Below are 22304 nucleotides of genomic sequence, written 5' to 3' on the forward strand. Positions count from 1 at the left end.
CTTTCTCACCTACAGGGCCAGGACACATACGTCAGAATGCTATTTATAGACTATAGCTCTGCTTTTAATACAGTCAGCCCCCACAAACTCACAAATAAGCTCCTCACACTTGGCCTGTCTCCCTCCCTCTGTAACTGGGTGTTTAACTTTCTCACAGGCAGGCCCCAGTCAGTCAGAGTCCACAACCGCACATCCAGCTCAAGAATTGTGAGCACTGGGACCCCACAGGGGTGTGTGCTGAGTCCACTCCTCTACACGCTCTTCACCTACGATTGCGTGGCCTCCCAGAACAACACCAGCATCATTAAATTTGCGGATGACACTACAGTCATCGGACTGATCACTGGTGGTGTTGAAACATCATACAGAAGAGAGGTGGCGGACCTCATAGCTTGGTGTCGTGATAACAATCTCCTTCTCAATACAGATAAGACTAAAGAGATGATCATCGACCCAAGAACAAGGGAAAAGGAGCCACATAAACCCCTGTTTATTGATGAGACTGAGGTGGAGAGGGTGAAAACCTTCAAGTTCCTTGGCACACACATCAGCGAGGACCTCACCTGGTCTCACAACACCCAACAAATTCTGAAGAAGTCCCAAAGGAGACTGTACTTCCTGAGAAGACTGAGGAAATTTGGCATGTCCACCACAATCCTGAGTTGCTTCTACAGATGCACCATCGAAAATGTCCTTACCGCCTCCATCACTGTTTGGTACGGTAACTGTACAACACGTGATAGGAAGGCACTCCAGCGGGTGATCAAGACCTCACAGAACATTGTTGGGGCAGCCCTCCCCTCACTGCAAGACATTTATACATCTAGAGTCCTACGCAGAACACACAACCTCATCAAGGACAGCACACATCCACAACACTCATTATTCACACTCCTACCATCAGGCAGACGCTACAGGAGTTTGAAGTCCAGGACCACAAGGCTGGCAAACAGCTTTTACCCACAGGCCATCAGGCTTCTCAATGAAGCACTCAGACACGCCACACGCAACACACACTCATAGCACTTTATTTATTTATTTATTTATTTGTATTATTTACTTGCATTAATGTCTCTTCTGTTGTTGTTGCTTAATTTCTTGGTATTTATGTATATGTGTTTATGTTTCTTATGTTCTTATTCTTTCTTGTGTTTTTCTTTCTTTTCCTTGGGAGAATGAACAGAATAAGATTTTCATTGCATGGTATAACTGCTGTTTTACCATGCACATGACAATAAAACTCTCTTGAATCTTGAATCTTGAATAAAGATTGCACTGACTTTACGCATGTCTACTTGTAGATTTGCTCGTGCATGAGCAAACAGACCGTGCCCAGGGCTAGTCAAGCAAGCACGGACTTAAGTGTCGGGTGCGCTTGAGGGTGGTACAGATTGCCAACAGTGAGAGTGCCATCAATCAAATGTAGTGCTTAGCTTAGAGTTGGTTTTTTTCAATTGAGTGTTTTTCACAAAAAGGTGATAAAGCCCAGAAGTATCAGCATGTCTATTTAATTTCCGCGTTGAAGGTCTTGTGGGTTGAGCGTGATAATGGAAGAAGTGTCTACACAGCATGTCTGCAGTTAATTGAAAGGTCCAGGGTGCACTCAAGTCACGAGGAAAAGAGGTAATTAAAAGCCTCCACATGCATGTGTTTGTGTGTACACTGAGCTGATGCTGTCGTGCATGGCTGAGAAGTAATTATACAATTGACAAGTGATAAAGACTTCCTCTACCTGTCGCCAGCTAGTCATGTTTGTCGGATACCATCACTAACAGTGATTCTCCAGACCATGTTTGCAGTGCAATGGCCTCCACGGTTAGTGGAGGTGACCCCGAAGCATCCATGTGTGCATCTTGGGTCACGTATCATTTTGCCCCTGCAAACACCTTGGATCTAGATCTTCCTTGGGGCAAAGATCTAATCTACTTTAGCAGTTGCTGTTCCTGGACCATTCCCGAAAGACCCGTTACTCACCCAAACCCTTGTCAGAGTGCAGCACTGCAGGGCACACATAATGAAGAGAGTAGAAAATTGAACACAGGAGCTCAGAGTACATCATTAAACCTTTTTTTTTTTTTTTACCATGCTACTCGCTCTGAAAGCAAAGGAAACCTCTGCTATCAGGTTGTTAGGAATCTACGATGACAGCCCCCACTGGGCTTCTCAGGTCTCTGTGGGTTTGAAGTGCTTGGACAAAACTGACAAGGCTGGTTTCTCAGTGGCAAATCTTGCTTGAGATCTCTTTGGAATATTCGGTACAGTCATTTGTCTAATTTTGTCAATTTAGTAGGATGTACAAAATTTTAATTAGGAGAGGGGTCACAGTTTTTAGTTGATTAAAAGGTATATTCGTTGAATTTTGAAGGAGTTGAAGGGCCGTATCGGAAGGAAAAAAGTCACAAACCGCAGGAAACATTGTAAAAAATGACTTGTTGGGAATTTGGGGAAATTCTGAAGACTTGATTTAGTAAATGTAGTAGGATAATGCACACAAGTAATGTGTGCATTTGAAAAAAGCACTCAAACTTTTTGGTTGAAATGCTTGTTTGAAATGACAAAGGACTCTTTTTTTTTTTTTCTTTTTCCCCCTGTCCTGTCCAGCCTTTAGGCAGATAGAATTGTAGATCTAAATGCCCTCAAGTGCTCAACAGATTTACTCTGCCAGGGAGAAGTGTGATATACAATTCCCCTGTTATACAGAATTTATTTGACTTAGATGCTTGTTATTAAGCAAATTTGGAGCGACCGGACCGGAGCAGGAGGGGACAGAGAAGAAGAAAAAAGAAAACAGGGGGGGTGTGGGGATAAGAAGGGGACAAAAAAAAAAGATCGAGACAAAGGACTCTTAAAGTAAGATTCAAATAGAAAATCTATGATGTCATGAGAAGAAATGTCCCATTTTGAAATTCTTGGTATTTTTTTGTAAATTGCTAGACTTGATCAATTTAGTTTGTATAGGGCCGCACGGTGGCCGAGTGGTTAGCATGTTGGCCACACAGTCGGGTGATCGGGACGAATCTCCGCTTGGTCATCTCTGCGTGGAGTTTGCATGTTCTCCCAGTGCCTGCGTGGGTTTTCTCCGGGTACTCCGGTTTCCGCCCACATTCCACAAACATGCATGTTAGGTGAGCTAGCGCCTCTAGATTGTCCATAGGTATGAATGTGAGTGTGAATGGTTGTTTGTCTATATGTGCCCTGCCATTGGCTGGCGACCAGTCCAGGGTGCACCCCGCCTCTTGCCCGAAGTCAGCTGGGATAGGCTCCAGCATACCCCCGTGTCCCTAATGAGGACAGAAATAGGCATAGAAAATGGATGGATGGATATTGTACAACAGTGATGTGTTGTAAATAGTACAAAAGTCACATGAATACAGAAGAGTATCAGGGGCAAAAAAGTAACATTTTGATAAAATAGTTGTATACCATCAGAAATAAATTGTATTGTTCGTTTAGTAGAATATTGTACATTTTGAAGTCATAAGGTACGCTCACCTGATGCTTTTGTGCAAGTTTAGAGGGGTATTTCTCACAAAGTGCAGTATTTACACAAATATAAGATGACTGGGGTGTCCCGATACAACTTTTTCACTTCCGATCCGAAACCAATATTGTGTTATTGAATATCGGCAGATATCAATATTGATCCGATATCAACATGATTCATACAAACTTTTATTAGTTGTTTTGTAGTGTGGAATAATAGAAAAGCATGAATCATACATACTTTTATGACTTGTTTTGTAGTGTGTAATGCTAGAAAAAGGCATGATCAGGTGATATTACTCAGAGAACAATAGGCAGCGGCAGTCGGTATGAGGAAAAATTCAACCATCTACTTCTTTATGCATGAGGTGTGTAGTTTCATCCACATCGTCGTGACAGCTCGGCATAATATAGTGAGGTTCAATGTGCTCAATGAAACGTTTAAACCCAACATTACTCACCAACGACAGGGATTGCTCTTTTCTGTTAAAGCTAACCACATTTTGCCGTCCCGTGGGAGTTTACCATGTTCACGGTGAGGTTGGTCGTATGAAACCTCCCAGTTCCGTGCTACCATGGGAAACTTGTGCATGACAAGTATTGCACTCAGCTACAACGTCTTTTTACTGCCACGCGGCTGATGTCATTCCTGCTCCTCTCTACTTTGTTAGCACGTTAGCAAATACTGTTGTTGTGATCACACGTGGGCTCTATCGGGTCACTGCCGGACAGATGCAGTGGGGTGGTGTCTGGAATCGACTGCTCATATGGGAGATTTGAGATTCAGGCCAATATAATCCGATGTTTTTGGGGGTTTTTTTGCTGATATCAGCTCGATATCAATATCTGATTGCAACATCACTAAAGATGACCCTGAATGAAAGACGACCTCTGCTTTATTTGAGTGACAGGAAGAAAAGTTGTGACTTGCTTGGTGAGAAGTCATCACATGTTGGTTTGCATGTACAAGTGGCTTACGCTGTTCCGTGTAACAGCCTTTCGTGATTAAGTACGAGGTCCCATAAATAAATTAAAAACATAACTTTGGTCCGCACATGATACTCACTCGAGAACTAGTTGCAGCGGCACAGAACAATACAGTACTGTATGTGGTCATTTTTGGCCACACATGTCTCGATCGCTTGACTGTCGCGACCATCATTAACTCATTCAATACCAAAGACATATTTATACCATTTTATAAACCCGAAAGCCCAATCCCAAAGACGTATTTATACGTCTTTTACTTTTTTATTGAGCGAGAGGCAAAAAGAGGTGATGGCGCAACTGCACACTAATGGATGTCACTTTTAGAGCAGTTTTAAGCCATAAAAACGGCCACAAGGTGGCAGAAGTGCATTTGATAAGTGCTCATCATAGATCATTTGCATGTAAAAAAAAAAAAACTTGTAGGCAAATTTGAATGCATGCACACACACTCGTGCACGCGTGTGCACTCACATGCACACACACAGTTTAGTTCCAAATGTGAAAAGCGTAAATAGTTCATGGTGTTATATTTGTAAATAAATTATGTCGTTGTCAAACAAAGCTTTTTTGTGCTTGAAATGTATCTTTTCACAAAAAGCTGGTTTTCTCCCTGTGCGTGCATGCACACGCGTGCACATTAGTGCACATACACAGTTTATTGACAAATGTGAAAATGGTAAATAGTTCATGGTGTTTGTTTGTGTTCGTGCACACGCGTGCACACTAGTGTACATACACAGTTTATTGACAAATGTGAAAATGGTAAATAGTTCATGGTGTTTGTTTGTGTTCGTGCACACGCGTGCACACTAGTGTACATACACAGTTTATTGACAAATGTGAAAATGGTAAATAGTTCATGGTGTTATTGTGATGTAAAACAACACTATTTTGTGTTGTTTATGTTGTGGTATAGCTGTTTAGTATTTGAGCGGCCACAAAAGCGAAAAAATCGTGTCAAGGTGAAAGTTGTGCTTGAAATGTATCTTTTCACAAAAAGCTGGTTTTCTCCCTGTTTTAGTTGGGAACTGATATTTTCTAGAAACTTACCTATGTTCTACTGCTGATTACTAAAGAACGGAAAAAGGTGGACACAAACTATTTTTTTCTGATGAAAGACAGGAGTCTAATCTTTCTTTTGGTAGGTTCCATGTTTATATAGCCATAGAACATAGTATTCCGTGTGCCTTAAAAAATCAGTCTAAAATGGCCGGTACTGAAGGGGTTGTCTTTTGAAAAATGTCTGGGGTTGATTGAGGTAAAGATAAAGACGATATTGTAACGACTATCCGGATTGTGTAAGGATGATCATGCGCAACAATCTCTTTATTGCAAAAACAAAACAGGCTACTCTCGGCCGAACCACGCCAAAACAATCAGCAAACTCCACTGTCCTTTCTGCACGCAGCCATCCTTGTCCCACACCCACACAGTCAGAAAACACACAACTCTTTAACACTACAGTACACATAACTGCTGATCCTATGAATGTGACAGTAATAACTCATCAGTGCAGTGTCCTTACTGTTGAGATAGAAAAGGAAACAGGAAAACAGTGAAGCTGATTGAAAATATGACATATACATAGATATACATTTGGCCACGTATTGAAAAGAAGCTAAAGTAACTTGCTAAACAGGGTGCACCAACACAGCACAGAGCCTGAGATGATCGTTTCAGCCATAGATGTGTCATTCCGAAATAAAACTATTTCTCGTGCACGTCAAACACACACTGGCATTTTTATTTTTTAATCACTTCTTTCTCTGTGCGTTTGCGTATAGTCTCCAATGAAGATGAAGTCTGCGGGCATCGTGGATGGAGGCTTGTTCACAGAGAGTTATTGCAACATCTGCAATGCCCAGCTCATCTCTGAGTCCCAGCGCACGGCACACTATGAGGTGAGTCTGTTCATTGTTTTTGTCATTGCAGGCTGTGTTTTTATTCTTTTTTTTTTGTGGCACGCCTCATTTGCAAACTGAGCGAACACAAAGGAATGCAGGAACAAAATGAGAAAAAAACATTGCTTTGGCAGGCAAATTCCTGAGCTGTACATTCTGTATTGGGCTTATTTGTCCAGACAAACAGTGCTCATCCATTATCCATAGACGTAATGCAGCATGGTAGTGGTTGGCAATGGCACACAAACAAGCAGAGACACTATTTGTTTTAATGTGCTCTACCTCTCAGCAGACTCCCTAAGAGTAATTTAATGAATGGGCATTAAATAATCAGCCCTCTGCTATATTTAACTAGAATGTAGTGCACATACAGACACACATTCATGCGTTGGGGTCTTTCTTGATTACAAGGCACAATTGGGATTAACAAGGAAACTAATCAGAACAAGCACTTATCTGGAGGGAGCGAGCCACAGTGTGCGTTCACATGCATGAGTGTGTAGAGACTACACTAATTAGATGAGGCAAAACGCACAACCTTGAGATGTGCAGGCAAATTGGCAAACCGATTGCACTCATCTATGTCATCCCAAATGGAAAAGTTGACCACAGAGGTCAAGAGTTTGTGTTGGATTATTGAGGTGATGAGGTCAAAAAGATGCTCAATTGTTGTTTCACGACTTCGAGAAACATCTACTTATGGAGCATTGGGCATTTCTGCAGTCACGGTGGCCGTTGACCTGTGAGTTCTAAAGAGTTCATCCTTGAGTAGGGTCAACACTTGTGCCAGATGTAATGAAATCCCCCTCTAGGGATTGGTGAGTTATTGCGGTCAAACTGGACAGATGTGACCTTCAGCTTTGAACTGCAGAATTAAATACTGTACCTTCGTTTAAAAAAAAGGTGTGTTTGGGCTCGTTATCATGTTGGAAAACTGCCACACGGCCCAGTTTCTCAAGTGCGGGACTCAGCTCTGCTTCACAGTACATGTTGGAATTCATGCTTCCCTCAATGAACCGCATCTCCCCAGTGCTAGCAGCACTCATGCGGCCCCAGATCATGACGCGACCACCGCCATGCTTGACTGTAGGCAAGATGTAGTTGTTTTGCCACTCTCTCGTGTTGCCAGCTAGACAATAATGAAGTCATGTCCAGTGGATCGTAAATCTATACTGCTGTATACTGACTACTCTAAAATATATCCAAGTTTACTTCCTGTAGTGTTGTCCCTAGGTAGGAGACAGTTTTACTTTTTATTCACTTTATAGACTAGGAGCCTATTGCCGTCCCTCAGGGTGCAATCAACACTAATGAACCCCATAAGGCTAATTATGAGCTCTCTCTAAAACCATGTTACCACCATGTTGAACTCACCATAGGATGTTATAGAACAGTCAACCCTGATCTGCCTCGTGTAGTAGGCGGGATGGAGGTAGCTCCATAAATACACAGTAAACGTGCCAATGAATAAGAAGACCTATGGTAAACAAAGACCAACTACAATGGTAGTAGGATGGATGAATCCATAACCATAATGCATTTGTGCATCGTTTTGCATTCAACTTCCCAGTTCCCGGTTGATGACGTAAGATGACGGGGCCATTATTAATTCTGGATTGGGGGTTCCAGTTATTACTGAAATGGCAAAGATCTACATACTACTACACTCGTCCATAGCTACATCGTGGTTCGAGCATGGTGGTTCCTTGATTCTATCGCAGTTTTCCAAACATTAATTCATTAACAAATGATCGCTGTTTCATGGTTGACTACGGGTATTAGTCAGAAAATATGCATATTTAAGCAAATTGTACATATTGTTTGCCCAGATTAAGCCTTTTCAATCATAAAAATGGCTAAATAAACTAAAATACAAATGCATAATAGGCCATTATGACCACCAACTTGTGAATCTAGTATTCTACATTGGTCAACAGGTGTCAGTAATAGTTCGGTGAGACCACCACCGAAGCACCAGACTTGAACAACCGACTTTTAATGCACAAAGGTTCAATAATAATAATAACATAGTAATAATAATAATAATAATAGAAATAATAACATGGGTTACTGTAATGTTGCAGCCATAGCCCACAACCAGCTAAAACTCAACTCTGAACCCACAAAGTCATTTCCTGTCCGCCTACAAGGTAAACTGTCTTAAATGGCGTATTTACTCTGATTATATCTACTATATCGGGTAACATGAATGTAAAGATGACTATATGGGTGTTATTTCATGTCTGGATTGCTCAAATAATGGTTTATTTAGAAGATCATTAAAAGGTTTTCTATGCCATAACTATGAAAATATTCAATTTATAAGGAAGAAATGCTACTTTGCAGAAATTCAATTTTCAGGGCCGGATTTGGGACTCATTACTATGATAAACGAGGGATTACTGTGTACTGTATGTGTTAATCAATTTTTGGAGGTTTGGAGACTACTGTCTACTTCATGGAAAATGATGTATGCATCCCATAATGCAGGGGTGTTCAAACTTTTTCCACTGATGACCACATACAGGAAAAACTGAAGGTTGAAGGTGATGCATTGGGCCAAAGATGCTAAAACTAATCCAATGGTCAAAACAATATAGGTCAAAACATCATAGCTTTTGTAACATAGGCGACAAAGCAAATAATTATTAGTGCAATATCTAACAATATATGTTATTAATATACTATATATATCTTTTTATGGGCCACACTTTGGATGTGTTGTCTTAGTAACTCAAAACAGAGGAAAGAGGAAAAACACCTTTACTCAGATCCTCACTGACATTTGAGGGGGCTTTCCTTGGTGCATATGTTACTCCTCTACAAAGTTTCATAAAAATGGATTGTGTGTTTTTTGAGTAATCCTGCTAACCAACAAATCACCAATCACAAATCAATTATTAACAGCTCATCATCCCATTACCATTCCAACAATGGTAGATCTTTGTCAACCGGTCGATGAACTGTTCCATCCTTTAGGCGCCATACCAGTGTGGCTGTATCCCGATAGAAGTATGCCCAAAATTGGTATACTGCATTAGCATTTTGGTGCCATTAACATTAAACGCAAAAAATTGCACATCCTACCAAAGTGAGCTTCACTGGTTGGTGGAAACGTGGCTCAAGGTAGATGTACCAAAAGATACATGATGTTTTATCGGCTTACAGTGAACCTCAACCATCACAATATCATTGCAATTGCAACAAAAATCTGTCCTTTCCTTCAACTGCAGTCCAGAAGATATTTTTACATACTGTCCTCCCCATCTTGTCTGCCTTGATTTTGACCAACATTGAAAGAAGAGAGACAAGCACAGTCCATTAATGTTGGGCTCTGAGTGCTGAGGGTCAGTGCAGCGTAACCATGGTGACATCAACTACAGGATTGTTTGCACACCTAGTGTACAAACACATGCACAAGTCCTAGCAAAATGCATAAAACTATCACTATCCAGAGGGTGGGTCCAGAGAATCCAATCAATGCAATGGAGCAGCAGGAACAGTGTCTTGTGAAAGTCGGCCATTACCGTATGTTGCTTTATATCGTTCTCTGCCATGTTTTAACACGTATCTAAAACACTAAATCATTGCCTCTATCTTGCTGAAATAGTTTAAATTCAGTCTCTACTTACATGCCAAGACAGGTGCTTTATACATGTTTTATGTGGTGGAGGTCCAGTCAATCCAATATAATGCTGCAGACAGAAGCAACCTTATAGATAAAACACATGCGTCAGTTTATTTTCGCCCGCTTTCCCCCATGATTTTCATTGTCCTGCATTGAAGTGACACTTAGCAGCTTCAAGGACAGCTCGCTGACATTTCCTATCAGCCTCCAGTACGTTTTTGCTTAGAATATTCCAGAATGCAAATGAAAGATGAAGGGGGTAGGACACATTGATGTTTCATACCACATATTCATAGATAGAACATTAAAATATGACTGCCTATTTATTATCAATCACATGGTTGACATGAAACAATTTACATTTCCGGGCAAATTAGAGTCTTCAATTAACCTCACCAGTGTGATTAACCTCTAACATAGTACAAATTTACTCAACACAGAAAAGCCCAACACAGATTTGAACCTTCTTCATGTGAGGCACATTTAAACAAATGTGTTTGATAGTCAAAATATGGTCTAAATTAGTGTAGCGTATTTACCATTACCTATATAATGTCTCATTCCACTCACTTGACAATTAACTACAGTCATGTGACAAAGCCCATGGAGTCCACGGAGTGTACAGTATGTATTTGTTTGTGTAAGCTAACTCTTCTACTCCTGAACAGCTGCACACAAAAGGGTGAAAATGTGTCCAAAAATTGCACCTCTGCTATGTGACCGCTGCTGTTATTTTTCTGACAAATACACCACACGGTGGCACTGTTTACACAACCGCCAATGGTTGACGGCTTAACTCGTGGTTGGCTTGAAATTTCTCACACGGCTCAATGCGCTCCACAAAACGCCTACTGTAACTTAAAACAAGCAAATGCACGTAAAATCTGGTCAAGATTGGTTGAAAAACATGGCTGGCATCATGCACAACTGCTTTCGAGAGGCTCGGCTGGGACTTAGCAATGAGTTGACATTGACCATTTTCCTCATGATTACAAAAAATGTGACGGTATATGTATGACATGCGTGTCTTCCTAAGCATTTTTAACACAACTCATTGGGTGTCCTAATTTCTTCACGTGATTATATGCTAAAAGATCTACACACAAGTATAGATGCTGCAAAAATATCACTTTAGGGTCTGTCTTTTGACGCACAAGAGCTAAATATCGGCAGACAACCACAACAATATGTGCAGACACGCTCACACACTATGTAGGTTTACCAGCAAGCAAAGCCTGGCTTGGGGCAGGTTAGACACAAATGGACTGACATTCACATTCGTTTCTGTCTTTTTTTGTCTCTTCTAGAGTAAGAAACACGCCAACAAGGTGCGTCTGTTTTACATGCTTCACCCGGAAGATGGAGGACCACCTTCAAAAAGACTAAGGCCCGATAACCCGGTATGTTCTATGTGAATTCAATATGGGAATGGCTTAAAATCCATTTTGCGATACATATTCTTGCCTCTTGCGATAACGATATACAGTCGCCCCTCGTTTATCTCGGCGATAAGTGAATTTCCGCAAAGTAGGGCTCGATATTAATAAACAGCATATTTTTGTAGTTACAGCATAGAAAATCTGTTTATGACTTTCTAAATATGGTTTTTACAATTATTAGAGCCCCGGAGACAGGAAATAACCCCTATGGTCACCTTAGCACTCCTATTATTCTTTCTTTACACAACATTGCACAACTCTTATGAGCATGCTACGGGATTTCTGCAAGGACACAACAGACGGCCACCGCTTTACGCATAGCATGCTACTGAGCTGACTAGTTAGCCTCCAATTTATTTATTCCAATCTTAAGAAAGGGTTTCAAACAAAGTAAGAAGCGAAAAACATACCACTTCCACATGGAATGGGAGGACAACTTATTGTCACCATGTCATGCCGAACATGCCATGGCTGACTCCATGCAGTGTTGACGTAATGTAATGTCTCATCAATGGAACATTACTGACGCCTAGTGACCACAATACTACATACTGTATAACTTGTGTTTCTATGTTTTTTGACTAATAATAGGCCATAGTCAACCACGAACAGTGATCATTTATTAATTGATTGAGTGAGAGAGCAATGTTCGAACGTGGCGAGAGATGTATATCACGGTATATTCTTTGGCATTTAAAGTATAATATCATTATTTCAAAACAGGTTCCAGGTTACCAAGACTCATCCTTTGGTTGCTGACGTGTGTGGGAACGTAATACCTCATTTTCGGTTTTCGAATGTATGCATTTGTATTATTGTTGTATTATTCTATCTATAGAACAGGGGTCTAATAATTTTCAGCATAATTATATTATTAATTATTATTCTGCATAATTATTGTCTATAAAATGTGTTTTGTATTAACATTTTTGGGTGGAACGGATTCATTGAATTTACATTATTTTCTATGGGGAAATTTGCTTGGTTAGAGACTGTTTTGGTTTGAGTCGGACCTTCTGGAACCGATTAATGACGTTAACCAAGGCACCACTGTACTTTACTCACGCTAGCTACAGCAGGTTGCTGCATTAGACTTGAGCCTGTTGCAGATCGTTGCTCTTTAATTTTGAGAGATATGGCTAGGTTGTGTCGTGAAAATGCATCGTAGCGATATGGCAATAGAATTAAAATAGCTATCGTAGGCCCCAAATTAGATACTGTCAATACTTCAAAGGAGGCTACGTTTGCTACATGTTGAACTGACGAACTGGTCTATCTACACGGTTTACGTAAAACATGCTACTACTTTTTCAAAACCCACTTTGGAAAAATGAAGACAAATCATATAAAATCATGTTTTGGGTATCAGTGAAAAAACAACTGGTAGATTGCAATAAAACAGGATATCATATTTGTTAGAGTCTCATGAGTTGTTTGATGACTCTGCTTAATTGATCACCATTATCTTAAAATGAGCATCTAAGAAATGCTCTGATTGACTTGGCACCACCTGTTCAATGGCATGTATAACTCTCTAGACCCCAATTATAAGATGACCAGTCTTCTGTTTTTAAAAATACTGGTTTATATGTGGGTCAGTGTGGGATTTTTATGTGTCAGGTTGATATATGCAATTGGAGCAGGTGAAAATGGGTCATCGTGTCCTTGGTAGTGTCCTGCATTCAGGACACAGAGAGCCTGATTCTCTTCCGTCTAACTCACCAAGTACATCCATTCTCAGGCCTGGATGTGGCAACCGCGTGCTCATGGGAATTTATATGTTGTTTAATCAGTTGTGAGCGATTGTGTGGTTTTGCGGGCTGTAACTCTTCCCGGAGGGACAATGCGGTTGCGCTGGTGCTACTGGTGTGTTTTAGAGGCTGCCAAGTAGTCTGTATTGGACGACTGCAAGCGATGGCTGGAGAGAGCGATGCCTTATTAATGTGTGTGTGTGTGTGTGTGTGCGTGTGTGCACTGAAGACTGGTCATTGTGTGGCAGACAAGAGTGTGTTAATGACACAAAACTATACTGTATGCAAGCAGAAAGTCTTTAAATTCCACATGATACACACACACACACACACACACACACACACACAAGTGGACACAGCTCGTGGGAAAGAAATCAAACTGGCCCGTAAAGTCTGGCATCACCACAGAGCGGACCTGGGTGTTAGGCGCCAGTTAGCTCAGTTAGCAAACAAACATGCATTCATGCAGAAGAATAAAGTGGTACCTCAGTTTTCATACGCCACAGTTTTTGTAGGATTTCGACAAAAAACATTGCACGTTGAAATTTCTTTTGACATGTAAAGTACAGTACAAATAAACTATCGTTATTATTGCCATAAATACTGTATGTGTCAGTTTTCATACATTGTCTCAGTTATCGTACAGCCTTTGCTCCTGACAAACTGTTTGCCCACCTATGATTATATAGCCTCCCACGCATTGGTGACGCAGTCTTGTCATGTCAGTAATACACTGCGTGAGTCCAACTCGTTATGTGTCTTTACTACAAAACCTGTCTGTTAGCCTGACAGGTCCACCAGAGCCCCCGGACACTTTTGAAGGCGCGTTCGTACAAACCCTGCTTCGCGTAACGTCTCGCTCACCTTCTAATAGATTTGGCTATCGCGGTACTTTACACCGTCAATACAAGACGTAACGTTCCTGTCTTTCACCACACTAACGAGGTTTGTTTCCTCCTCGCTCTAAAAGTGTGGGGCTTTGCGTGTCGCCATGTTGACAAGTAGTTCCTGCCAAAGACACAATATTCCTTTCGAATAGAACATGCACAGAACACAAATTCCTTTTGATCGGGATATCCCAATAGGCGTTTACATGACCCAATTTTCGGGTTAGAAAAGGAGTAACCCAGGGGTAATCGAGTTTTTCAAAATGGTTATTTGTGTTTACATGGCTGTGCGCAAGCGGGTTATTGCTAGTATTGCGGTTATGATAGGGTTATTTGACTGCATGTAAACTCTCTCATGTACTTTTTAACGGTTACACCACAAGTCTCTTGACCATGCTTTTTTTTTTAAATTTAGTATGGCTGCAAAATCCAAGCCCACCACGGGGCCAAAGAAAGTTACAAGTGCCAGCACTTTGATAGGGAAGGTGAGAAGTACTTACTTGTATTCAAGTTGCAGCAAAACACAAAAGTGGTATCTGTGTGCCTCTTTGGGTGCCTCTGCCTCATTCCCCCTCTTGTTGCCATCTTCAAGAGTCTTTGATAAAGGTAATAGTGATGTTAAATGGTCATTTATCCATTTTATGTATCATTTATATACATTTTGCATTGTTTTCTGCATGTAAAACTAGAATTTGTCTCAATAAAATGTGTTTTGTGGGAAAATTCCTATTGGTTTGGTTATCGACACTTTGGAACGGATGAACAATGAAAACCGAGGTACTACTTTATAGAAATATCCAAATTATGTGATGAATGCAAGTGGTGAGGTTATAGAATAGCCGCCAGTTATAGAGTCCCCTCATCTATCATCTTCAAAGAAATTTGAAGTCAATTAAAACCATTGAGGCAAAGCCGAAGTGTACTTAGAAGCTTGATTTTTCTCTTTCCCAAGAAAAGGAAGCTGTCTAGACATATTTGTACACTAATAAAAAGCACCGATCAATACCCTGCTGTCAATACTGCGGAGTCACTCTCCACCTTCTTGCAAGGACTACAAGAACTTCACATTCTGATTTGATTTTGAAAACAATATATAATGACACTGTTCTATCCAATCGGGTGTAGTTCATACACAAAAAAGGATAAAGTCAGCTCACTTAAAAGGTCCCCTATTCTGTAACATTTACTTTTTAATGACCTTCTCACAGAGACTAGAGCAGGGGTCACCAACGTGGTGCCCGTGGACACCAGGTAGCCCCCCGCAATCACATGAGGTGCCCGCAAGCCTGCTTTTTATTCAGGTTTTCAGTTAATAATGAAAGAACAGTAGAAAGAAATGCATTCTGAAATGCAAAATGTGAGTTGTGGACACCAGCATTTTGTTCATGTTTTGGTAAAACAAGCATATCCGCTTTATTTGGGTTTAAAATAAGCTCTGAAAAGAAATGTTACAAAAATGAGTAGCTCTTGGCCGTTTTCATTTTGTAAAAGTAGCTCTCACAAGGAAAAACGTTGGTGACCCCTGGACTAGAGACTGTTTATGTGAGATAAACACAAACAACACATATCACACATATCATCTTCCACTTTGCGCTCAAAGAGTCCACACTGAAGTTCCAGGTGGTCATACCATCATTCAAGAAAAACATCCTTTCTCTTGGACATACCGCCTCTGACCCACCCCAGCTACACATGTAAAAAAAAACAAAAAAAAAAAAACACTGGAGTTCTGTCTTTTTTTTGGGCCAGCCACAGACATGGGAGCTGTGTGTTTCTTGGTCATTTTGTGAAAACAAAAGGAAAGTGTAGAAAGATATCAAATAGATTTACAAAAAAAAACAGTGTAAATTTAGGTGCTGCAAAATTTAGGTGTGCATTATTTTTTTTGCCATCTGTGAGAAATCTGTACAGTGTGTGGAAAAATGTCATGCATGTGCGCCACACTTCCCACTCTCATGAAATGATCATGTTAAAAACACACTCATACACATACAGTATATTTCACACCTGCGTCCCCATCTGCCTTCCTAAATGAGCAAGACATGACTCAGCCCCTTCTGGCTTTCACCTCATGTGCGCCACTAAATGCACACACAATGTGAGAGCATTCCGGTCAGCACTTTGTTCACAACATTTCCTCAAAGACGCCGCATTTCTTACCACACCATTACAACTGTCGCGTGGCGCGCAAACACTTGTCAAGACGTGATGTTATTTGCATTCACTTTTTTTGCACCTCAGGGGAACGTTTGGCACATCTCTCTGTAGTGTACTTTGTCTGAGGAGTTCCATTGTTAATGCAGACATGTAAGAAAACACAATTAGTCATCCAATCCTGGGCTGCCTTTAAGCCCTGTTCCCCCCTGTCTCTCAAGGTCACTGGTCTGTGTGTGAGTGACAGGAAAAAAAGCTCTGACTCGCATTGAGAGAAGTTGTTTGGCTACCCGTTTTGGTTTGCATGTTTTAAGTCTCGACGTGTCTTCTTCAATTTTTTAAGGTAAAAAAGGGTAAATTTGTTGTTGGAAATATGCTTTAGTTTAGTATAATCCTGCTTTGATTGTGTGTGGATGTAAACACGTATGTTTGAGTACTTTTGTGTGTCATTAAACAAGTTATTTGTTTGCAGCTTTTCAAATAGTGGCCTCTAATCAACACCATTCCGTAATTAATTGCCGGCTGTGTCAGCAAATTGAATAAATAAATGCCTCGCCTCAAATAGATGCCTCCTTTTTCCCCTCGAGAACAAAAATAGCAGGTGGTGCTACTTGGTTATTGGAATTACCAATTAAATGTATTGGTGCACCCCGTTAGTAGATCAGCACTATCAAGTCTGTGTACATGCAAACATTTAGTAGGTCAGGCCCAAAGTGTGACTGTGTGCAATGTGGAGTATACCTGAGCGAAAGGTATTCAACATTTCAACAGTAACTGGGAAATAAGTAGGAATTAGGTCAAAATGCAGAGAATTTTACAAATCTGTGTCATGTGAACAAAGATGCTGAGAAAACCCACTAAATTTGAGTTTTTCCTCCTATCGTTCTTGCCTGGATCGACCTCATGCAGTCTAATAGGAAGAGCACAAATGTATTTGGGCAGAGTGGAGAAAATGCCAATGTTTACTCAGTGTGAAATGCCATGCCTTGAGCTTTTTGTGGCTCTTTGTTTTTGCGAGTGGAGGTAAAGCGTGTTCTCCAAAGCAAAGAAAGTAGGTCGTAAAGGTGCTTGCAGATGAAAGCCAGTTGGGGAGGGGTTTACATATTTCGCTCCGATTTTTCACTCAGATTTCTGTATCTCGTCATTGCATGCGCATATGCAATCTTCCTGTGCAAAAGGTGAAGGAGATAGACAAATGTAATTTATTATTCTGCAGTGCTATATTTGTATCACCCCACATCCCCTGTTTAATTTACACTCTCGCACGCTTCACTCCAAATGAGAGCACCGGCTTCGAGTGTATATTTAGCGGCAATGTCTCCCACGGCGCCTGAACGCATCACAGTGAAAGCAGGAGCACAGAGAAAGCAAAACAGAAGGAGAGAAAGATAAACACGGCTAATTAGGAGTCTGTTGTTAGGAAGAGACAGAATATTCAGAGATGCAGACATCGCTGACAGGCGGGGGGCATACACACAGACGTAGGGGTGGAAAAAAAAAAAAACCCTGGTACAGTATCAATACACCAGCATTAAACATCAATATTGACTATTTAATCTCAGTATTCTCCATGTACTATCAACTTAACGGCCATTAAAAAACATGTTTTATGTTCGAATGCGAGGCGTTACTCGCTGCTGTTGAAGGAAGAGTTAAGCAGGTTGAAATCAACTCTGAATAAAAGGTTGATGACTCTTTGCCGAAAGATGAAGCTTCAAACAGTGAGTCATAGACGTTGTTTATTGTTTAAAGTGTTTGAGTGCAGTGGCCCGCCCACACACACAAACACACACACGGGCACAAGTTGTTTGAAACTTTCCACGCTCTGTCACAAAATCCCTGGCGAGTGGAGGGACGCGCGTCGCCGCCAACCACTTCTTTCAAGTACTCTTTGCCATTTAAGTCACGGTCATCAATGGCTCCTTTTTGTTGTTGTTTGCTTTCTAGTGTTTTGACAGGTACGAAAACATCTCAGCACAGTCGATTTTCCTCGAGACAATTTTGGAAGAACAAGAAGCACGTACCCATGAGAGAGGGGATGAAGTAGGTGAAGTGTGTGGGGGGGGGGGGGGGGGGGGGGACAACAGGGTGATAATAAGTGAGAAGAATGAGCGCAGGAGCAATGGTAGACAGGAATAAAAAGATATGCTAATGAACACACAGGCTGAATGTATATGCAAAATGAAGGGAGGGATGAAAGAAGACGTGAGACTTGTCCTCATGGGCCCTGTGGCTCCAATGACGACATCATGAATAAAGATGTGAATGGCACAAATGTAGACTTCAGATACATTGACACACTTATAACAAGATATATCTCACATGCAAAATCAGTGAGTCGTAGCAGCAGTGCTCCATTTTAATAGTGAGAGTAAAGTCAAAATATCTTTTAGATCCAAGGTCATGAAATTCCACTCCGGCACAAGAAACAACTAGATTTGATGTTTTTGGACTGATGTAAGGAACTGAACATGTTGTAAGGGGAATCTTCCATCCATCCATTTTCTATGCCACTTCTCCTCATTAGGGTTGCGGGGGCATGCTGGAGCCTATCCCAGCTGACTTCGGGCGACAGGCGGGGTACACCCTGGACTGGTCGCCAGCCAACCGCAGGGCACAACAAGACAAAACAAAGTCACCAATTAACCTAACATGCATGTTTTTGGAATGTGGGAGGAAACCGGACTACCCGGAGAAAACCCACGCACGCACGGGGAGAACATGCAAACTCCACACAGAAATCCCCAAGGGAGATTCGAACCCAGATATTCCCGATCTCCAGACTGTTACTGTGGGGCCAACATGCTAACCACTCGGCCACTGTGCGGCTAAGGGGAATCTTCTGCCTCAAATTGTTGAAAAATGTCCTGTCTTGATCAAATCTGGATAGAATTGGGTTTGAGATGGTGGATTATTGACGGAGTCATTCAAAACTCGCAAGTTTTTTACTGAACTGGGACTCGCTGGTATTGGTCTCTGTTAACTCAATGACTTACCCTGCTGCCGCTAGCTAAATTAAAAAGGAAACCAGGTAACATAGCATATTTTGTGCAACTGTTACTCTAACTGTCTTTGTAAAAAGAACCAGATATGTTCCAAGCCTCAAATCAACACTCATTTCCACTTCCTGTTCCTGTCTGAGCTGCTCGCTCACTACCGACAAGCCGAGCACTCAAAGAACCAGGGCACTCGCGAACCTAGGCTCACTTGACTCACTCGCCAACGCCGGCATGAGTGTGCCGACAAGTGAATCGTGAACCTGAGGTAGGCTCACCGGTTCAGTGAGTCGTGCTGGGCTCTTGGATTTAGTGAGTCGGGTAGGTGCGAGTTTCTCAGGTGATGTAGACGCGGCATTGAGCGCTGAATCATGCATCAACATCACTTCCATATTGGATGTGGCAAGATGCCTAATTCATGTTTTGCATGGGATTGTACCAACCGGTTTACAGTCCCAACAAGATCTGACAGGATTAGCTTTCACAGGTAAGGCTGAAAAATACTTTTGATTGTATTTGGCCATTATAACATAATTTTACCAACATAATTTGTTGACTTTGTGGCATAACGTTGTGGCATAGCACTGTGGAGTCCCGCAGTGAAACCAGCCTCCTTTGTGGAAAGGCACTTTATTAAGTTCGCTCTATTTTCTTGCATTCGTGTAAGGGGCAGATCGCTGCAATGGGCTAATCATCTCAATGAAGTGTTTCCTTAGTGTGTAGATACAGTATGTCTATGGGAGTCTCCATGGCTATGTTCACACTGCAGGTGAATTCAAATGTTTTTGCTCATACGTGACCTGTATTCGATTTTTTTTCATGTCATTTTTCATTACGATTTTCCAACCGCAGCATGAACGGTCAGGTGCCATATATCTGACCTGTATGTCATCGAAACGTGTAATGCTGTGCTTACCGAGACTTTGTTAAAGGTACTCACCGATGTAGGCAAAAGCTCTTCTTGCCGTCCGAAAATTCTTTTTAAAAAGTGTCAGTGAAGAGGCTCGCGGTTCCTGCCAAACACACCTCGGAAAAGACGTCACAGCAAACTGCCATAGCCATAATCCTTGCCCTCTCTCTTCTTAATCTGCTGCGCAGGATCATTTGGTTAAGAAAGTATTGACTCCCGTTGCGCAAGATCCTTGAAATTGCCACAAGAGTGCCCACTTTGCCGCAATCTTTACTTCCGTGACCACACGAAAATGCGCGTGGTGTCGTGCTTTTGCGCATGCACGACACTTCCCGGACGCTTTGTGTTCACATTGACAAGTCCCATTTTTTTGGTAATATAAACATTAAAAAATCTGAATTTAGCAATAAATCCAAAAATGCATGTCCTCACAAGCGGTCGCAGATGAACTCATTATATGTAACAACTTAATTTTTTTAACTTTAATAATACTGTACCCAGGAGTGCATTGGAAAGTGGAAATTATTTCCATGATGGTCTTTATCGCTGTTATAGACATTTGCCGATGTAGTCCTGTTCGTTTCTGTTATTATTGACGTCACAATTGTTATTGTTGCTGTTGTTCTTGTCTCTCTCTGTATTGTCCCCCTATTGTCCCCGCACTCCTGCCTCTGTTATCTTTTTTCTTCTTTTCTATCCCCTCCTGCTCCGGTCCGGCCGCTCTAAATGTGCATAGCGATAAACATAAAATAAAGTCACTTAAAATATATATAACAGAGGAAGAGTATCTTACACTTTTCCCTGGCAGAGCAAACCTGTTTAGCATCTAAGGGCATTTAGATCAACAATACTATCTGCACCCCCCAAAAAAAGAGAGAAAGTGGAAAAGAAAACGTAACTCTCCTTGACCACATGGTCATTTATTAACAAGCATACTGTACAACGCAACATCAACAGAACCAGCGTAATAGTGGTAAGGCTCAAACTGCTCAGTCAGCATTTAATAACGCTGATGAGTGTAACGTGAGTTTCACACCAGCGCAACCAGCATCTTAAAGCGCACACAGAGGTAGACAAAGCTGCTCAAAGCTGACCAATCGTGATGCTTCAAATGCACCTACTGCCATCTTGTGGCGTTACTCAAAAAAAAAAATACATCAGGAGGTTGCCTACAGCCACAGCAGTTAACGCCAATGATTAGCCCAGCGTTAATTTAAGACCCCAGCATTTATTTGCTTTTGTAGATGGAATTGTTAGACATTAATTCGGACTTTATAATATAAATAATAATTAACATAAACCTTAGCCAAAAAGAATGTCCTTTTTCCATTTTTTAAAATTTAGTATCTTTTTTAAAATGTCATCAATATGCAGATTGAAGATCGCCTATGTATCAATAAAATTCTTATATATATATATGTGTGTGTAACAACTGCAGACAGGATGCTGCACCATACAAAAAACCTCAGGCAACGACAAAACAATTTCCTTGGCAGAGGTAATTATGCATACACTCTCAGCATATGTATACGGCAACCTTAAACATTGCTCCATTAATCCCATTTAATCCAGCACAATGAAATCAGCGTGTGCCAACATAGAAGGCAACTGCACTCATTGAAATGGGGGAGTGGGATGATGATCACAGCGGCGGAGGCGGTGATGGGAGGGGAGGGAAAGGGGAGGGGGGGCAGTGAAAAGCTGCCAATACAGATAAATATTTCATCCTACAACACACACAGTCACTGAGCCCGGTGGCCACAGGGGGGAGGGGGAAGAGAAGGAGAGGCAAATATAGAAAGGCGAGAGAGTGAATGATGAAAATAAAGAGAATGAAGGGACAGCTGAGACGAAGAAAGGCCTTGAAGGTGAAGGTGCCCTCGACATTTTTATTTATTTATTTATTTATTTATTTATTTATTTTTACAACCACCGCTTGTGATGCTAAGCAGAGCTGACATGGCACGCACATACACACACACACATTAAGGTGTCACAAACTTCTCTCACCACCGAGTGAGGTTTGTCTCCTGTAGCTTGACACCTGGACAAGTAGAAGCGCTGGTGTGAAGAGGAATAAAGGAAAGACGACAGACACAGTGAGCTAGGATGAATAGACTCTTCAAAGGGAGCGAGGGAACAAGACCGGAAAGTTGAACACCGAT

At 41.4% G+C, this 22304-nt stretch overlaps 1 protein-coding gene across 6 annotated transcripts in view; it reads left to right on the forward strand.

The window, feature by feature from the left end:
• zgc:171482 (zinc finger protein) overlaps nucleotides 1–22304 on the forward strand; it is a 103546-nt gene that overhangs the window by 38711 nt on the left and 42531 nt on the right. For 4 of the 6 annotated variants that reach the window (XM_054798140.1, XM_054798139.1, XM_054798142.1 and 1 more), the window contains 2 exons: nucleotides 6258–6374; nucleotides 11310–11402. In XM_054798140.1, coding sequence (XP_054654115.1) covers nucleotides 6264–6374; nucleotides 11310–11402 — 204 coding nt within the window. In that variant the 5' untranslated portion in view covers nucleotides 6258–6263. The remainder of the gene's footprint in view (nucleotides 1–6257; nucleotides 6375–11309; nucleotides 11403–22304) is intronic. The other 2 variants (XM_054798143.1, XM_054798141.1) reach the window with 1 other exon arrangement.

The sequence above is a fragment of the Dunckerocampus dactyliophorus genome, chromosome 14, assembly GCF_027744805.1.
Source record: "Dunckerocampus dactyliophorus isolate RoL2022-P2 chromosome 14, RoL_Ddac_1.1, whole genome shotgun sequence".
Taxonomy (NCBI): Eukaryota; Metazoa; Chordata; class Actinopteri; order Syngnathiformes; family Syngnathidae; genus Dunckerocampus; species Dunckerocampus dactyliophorus.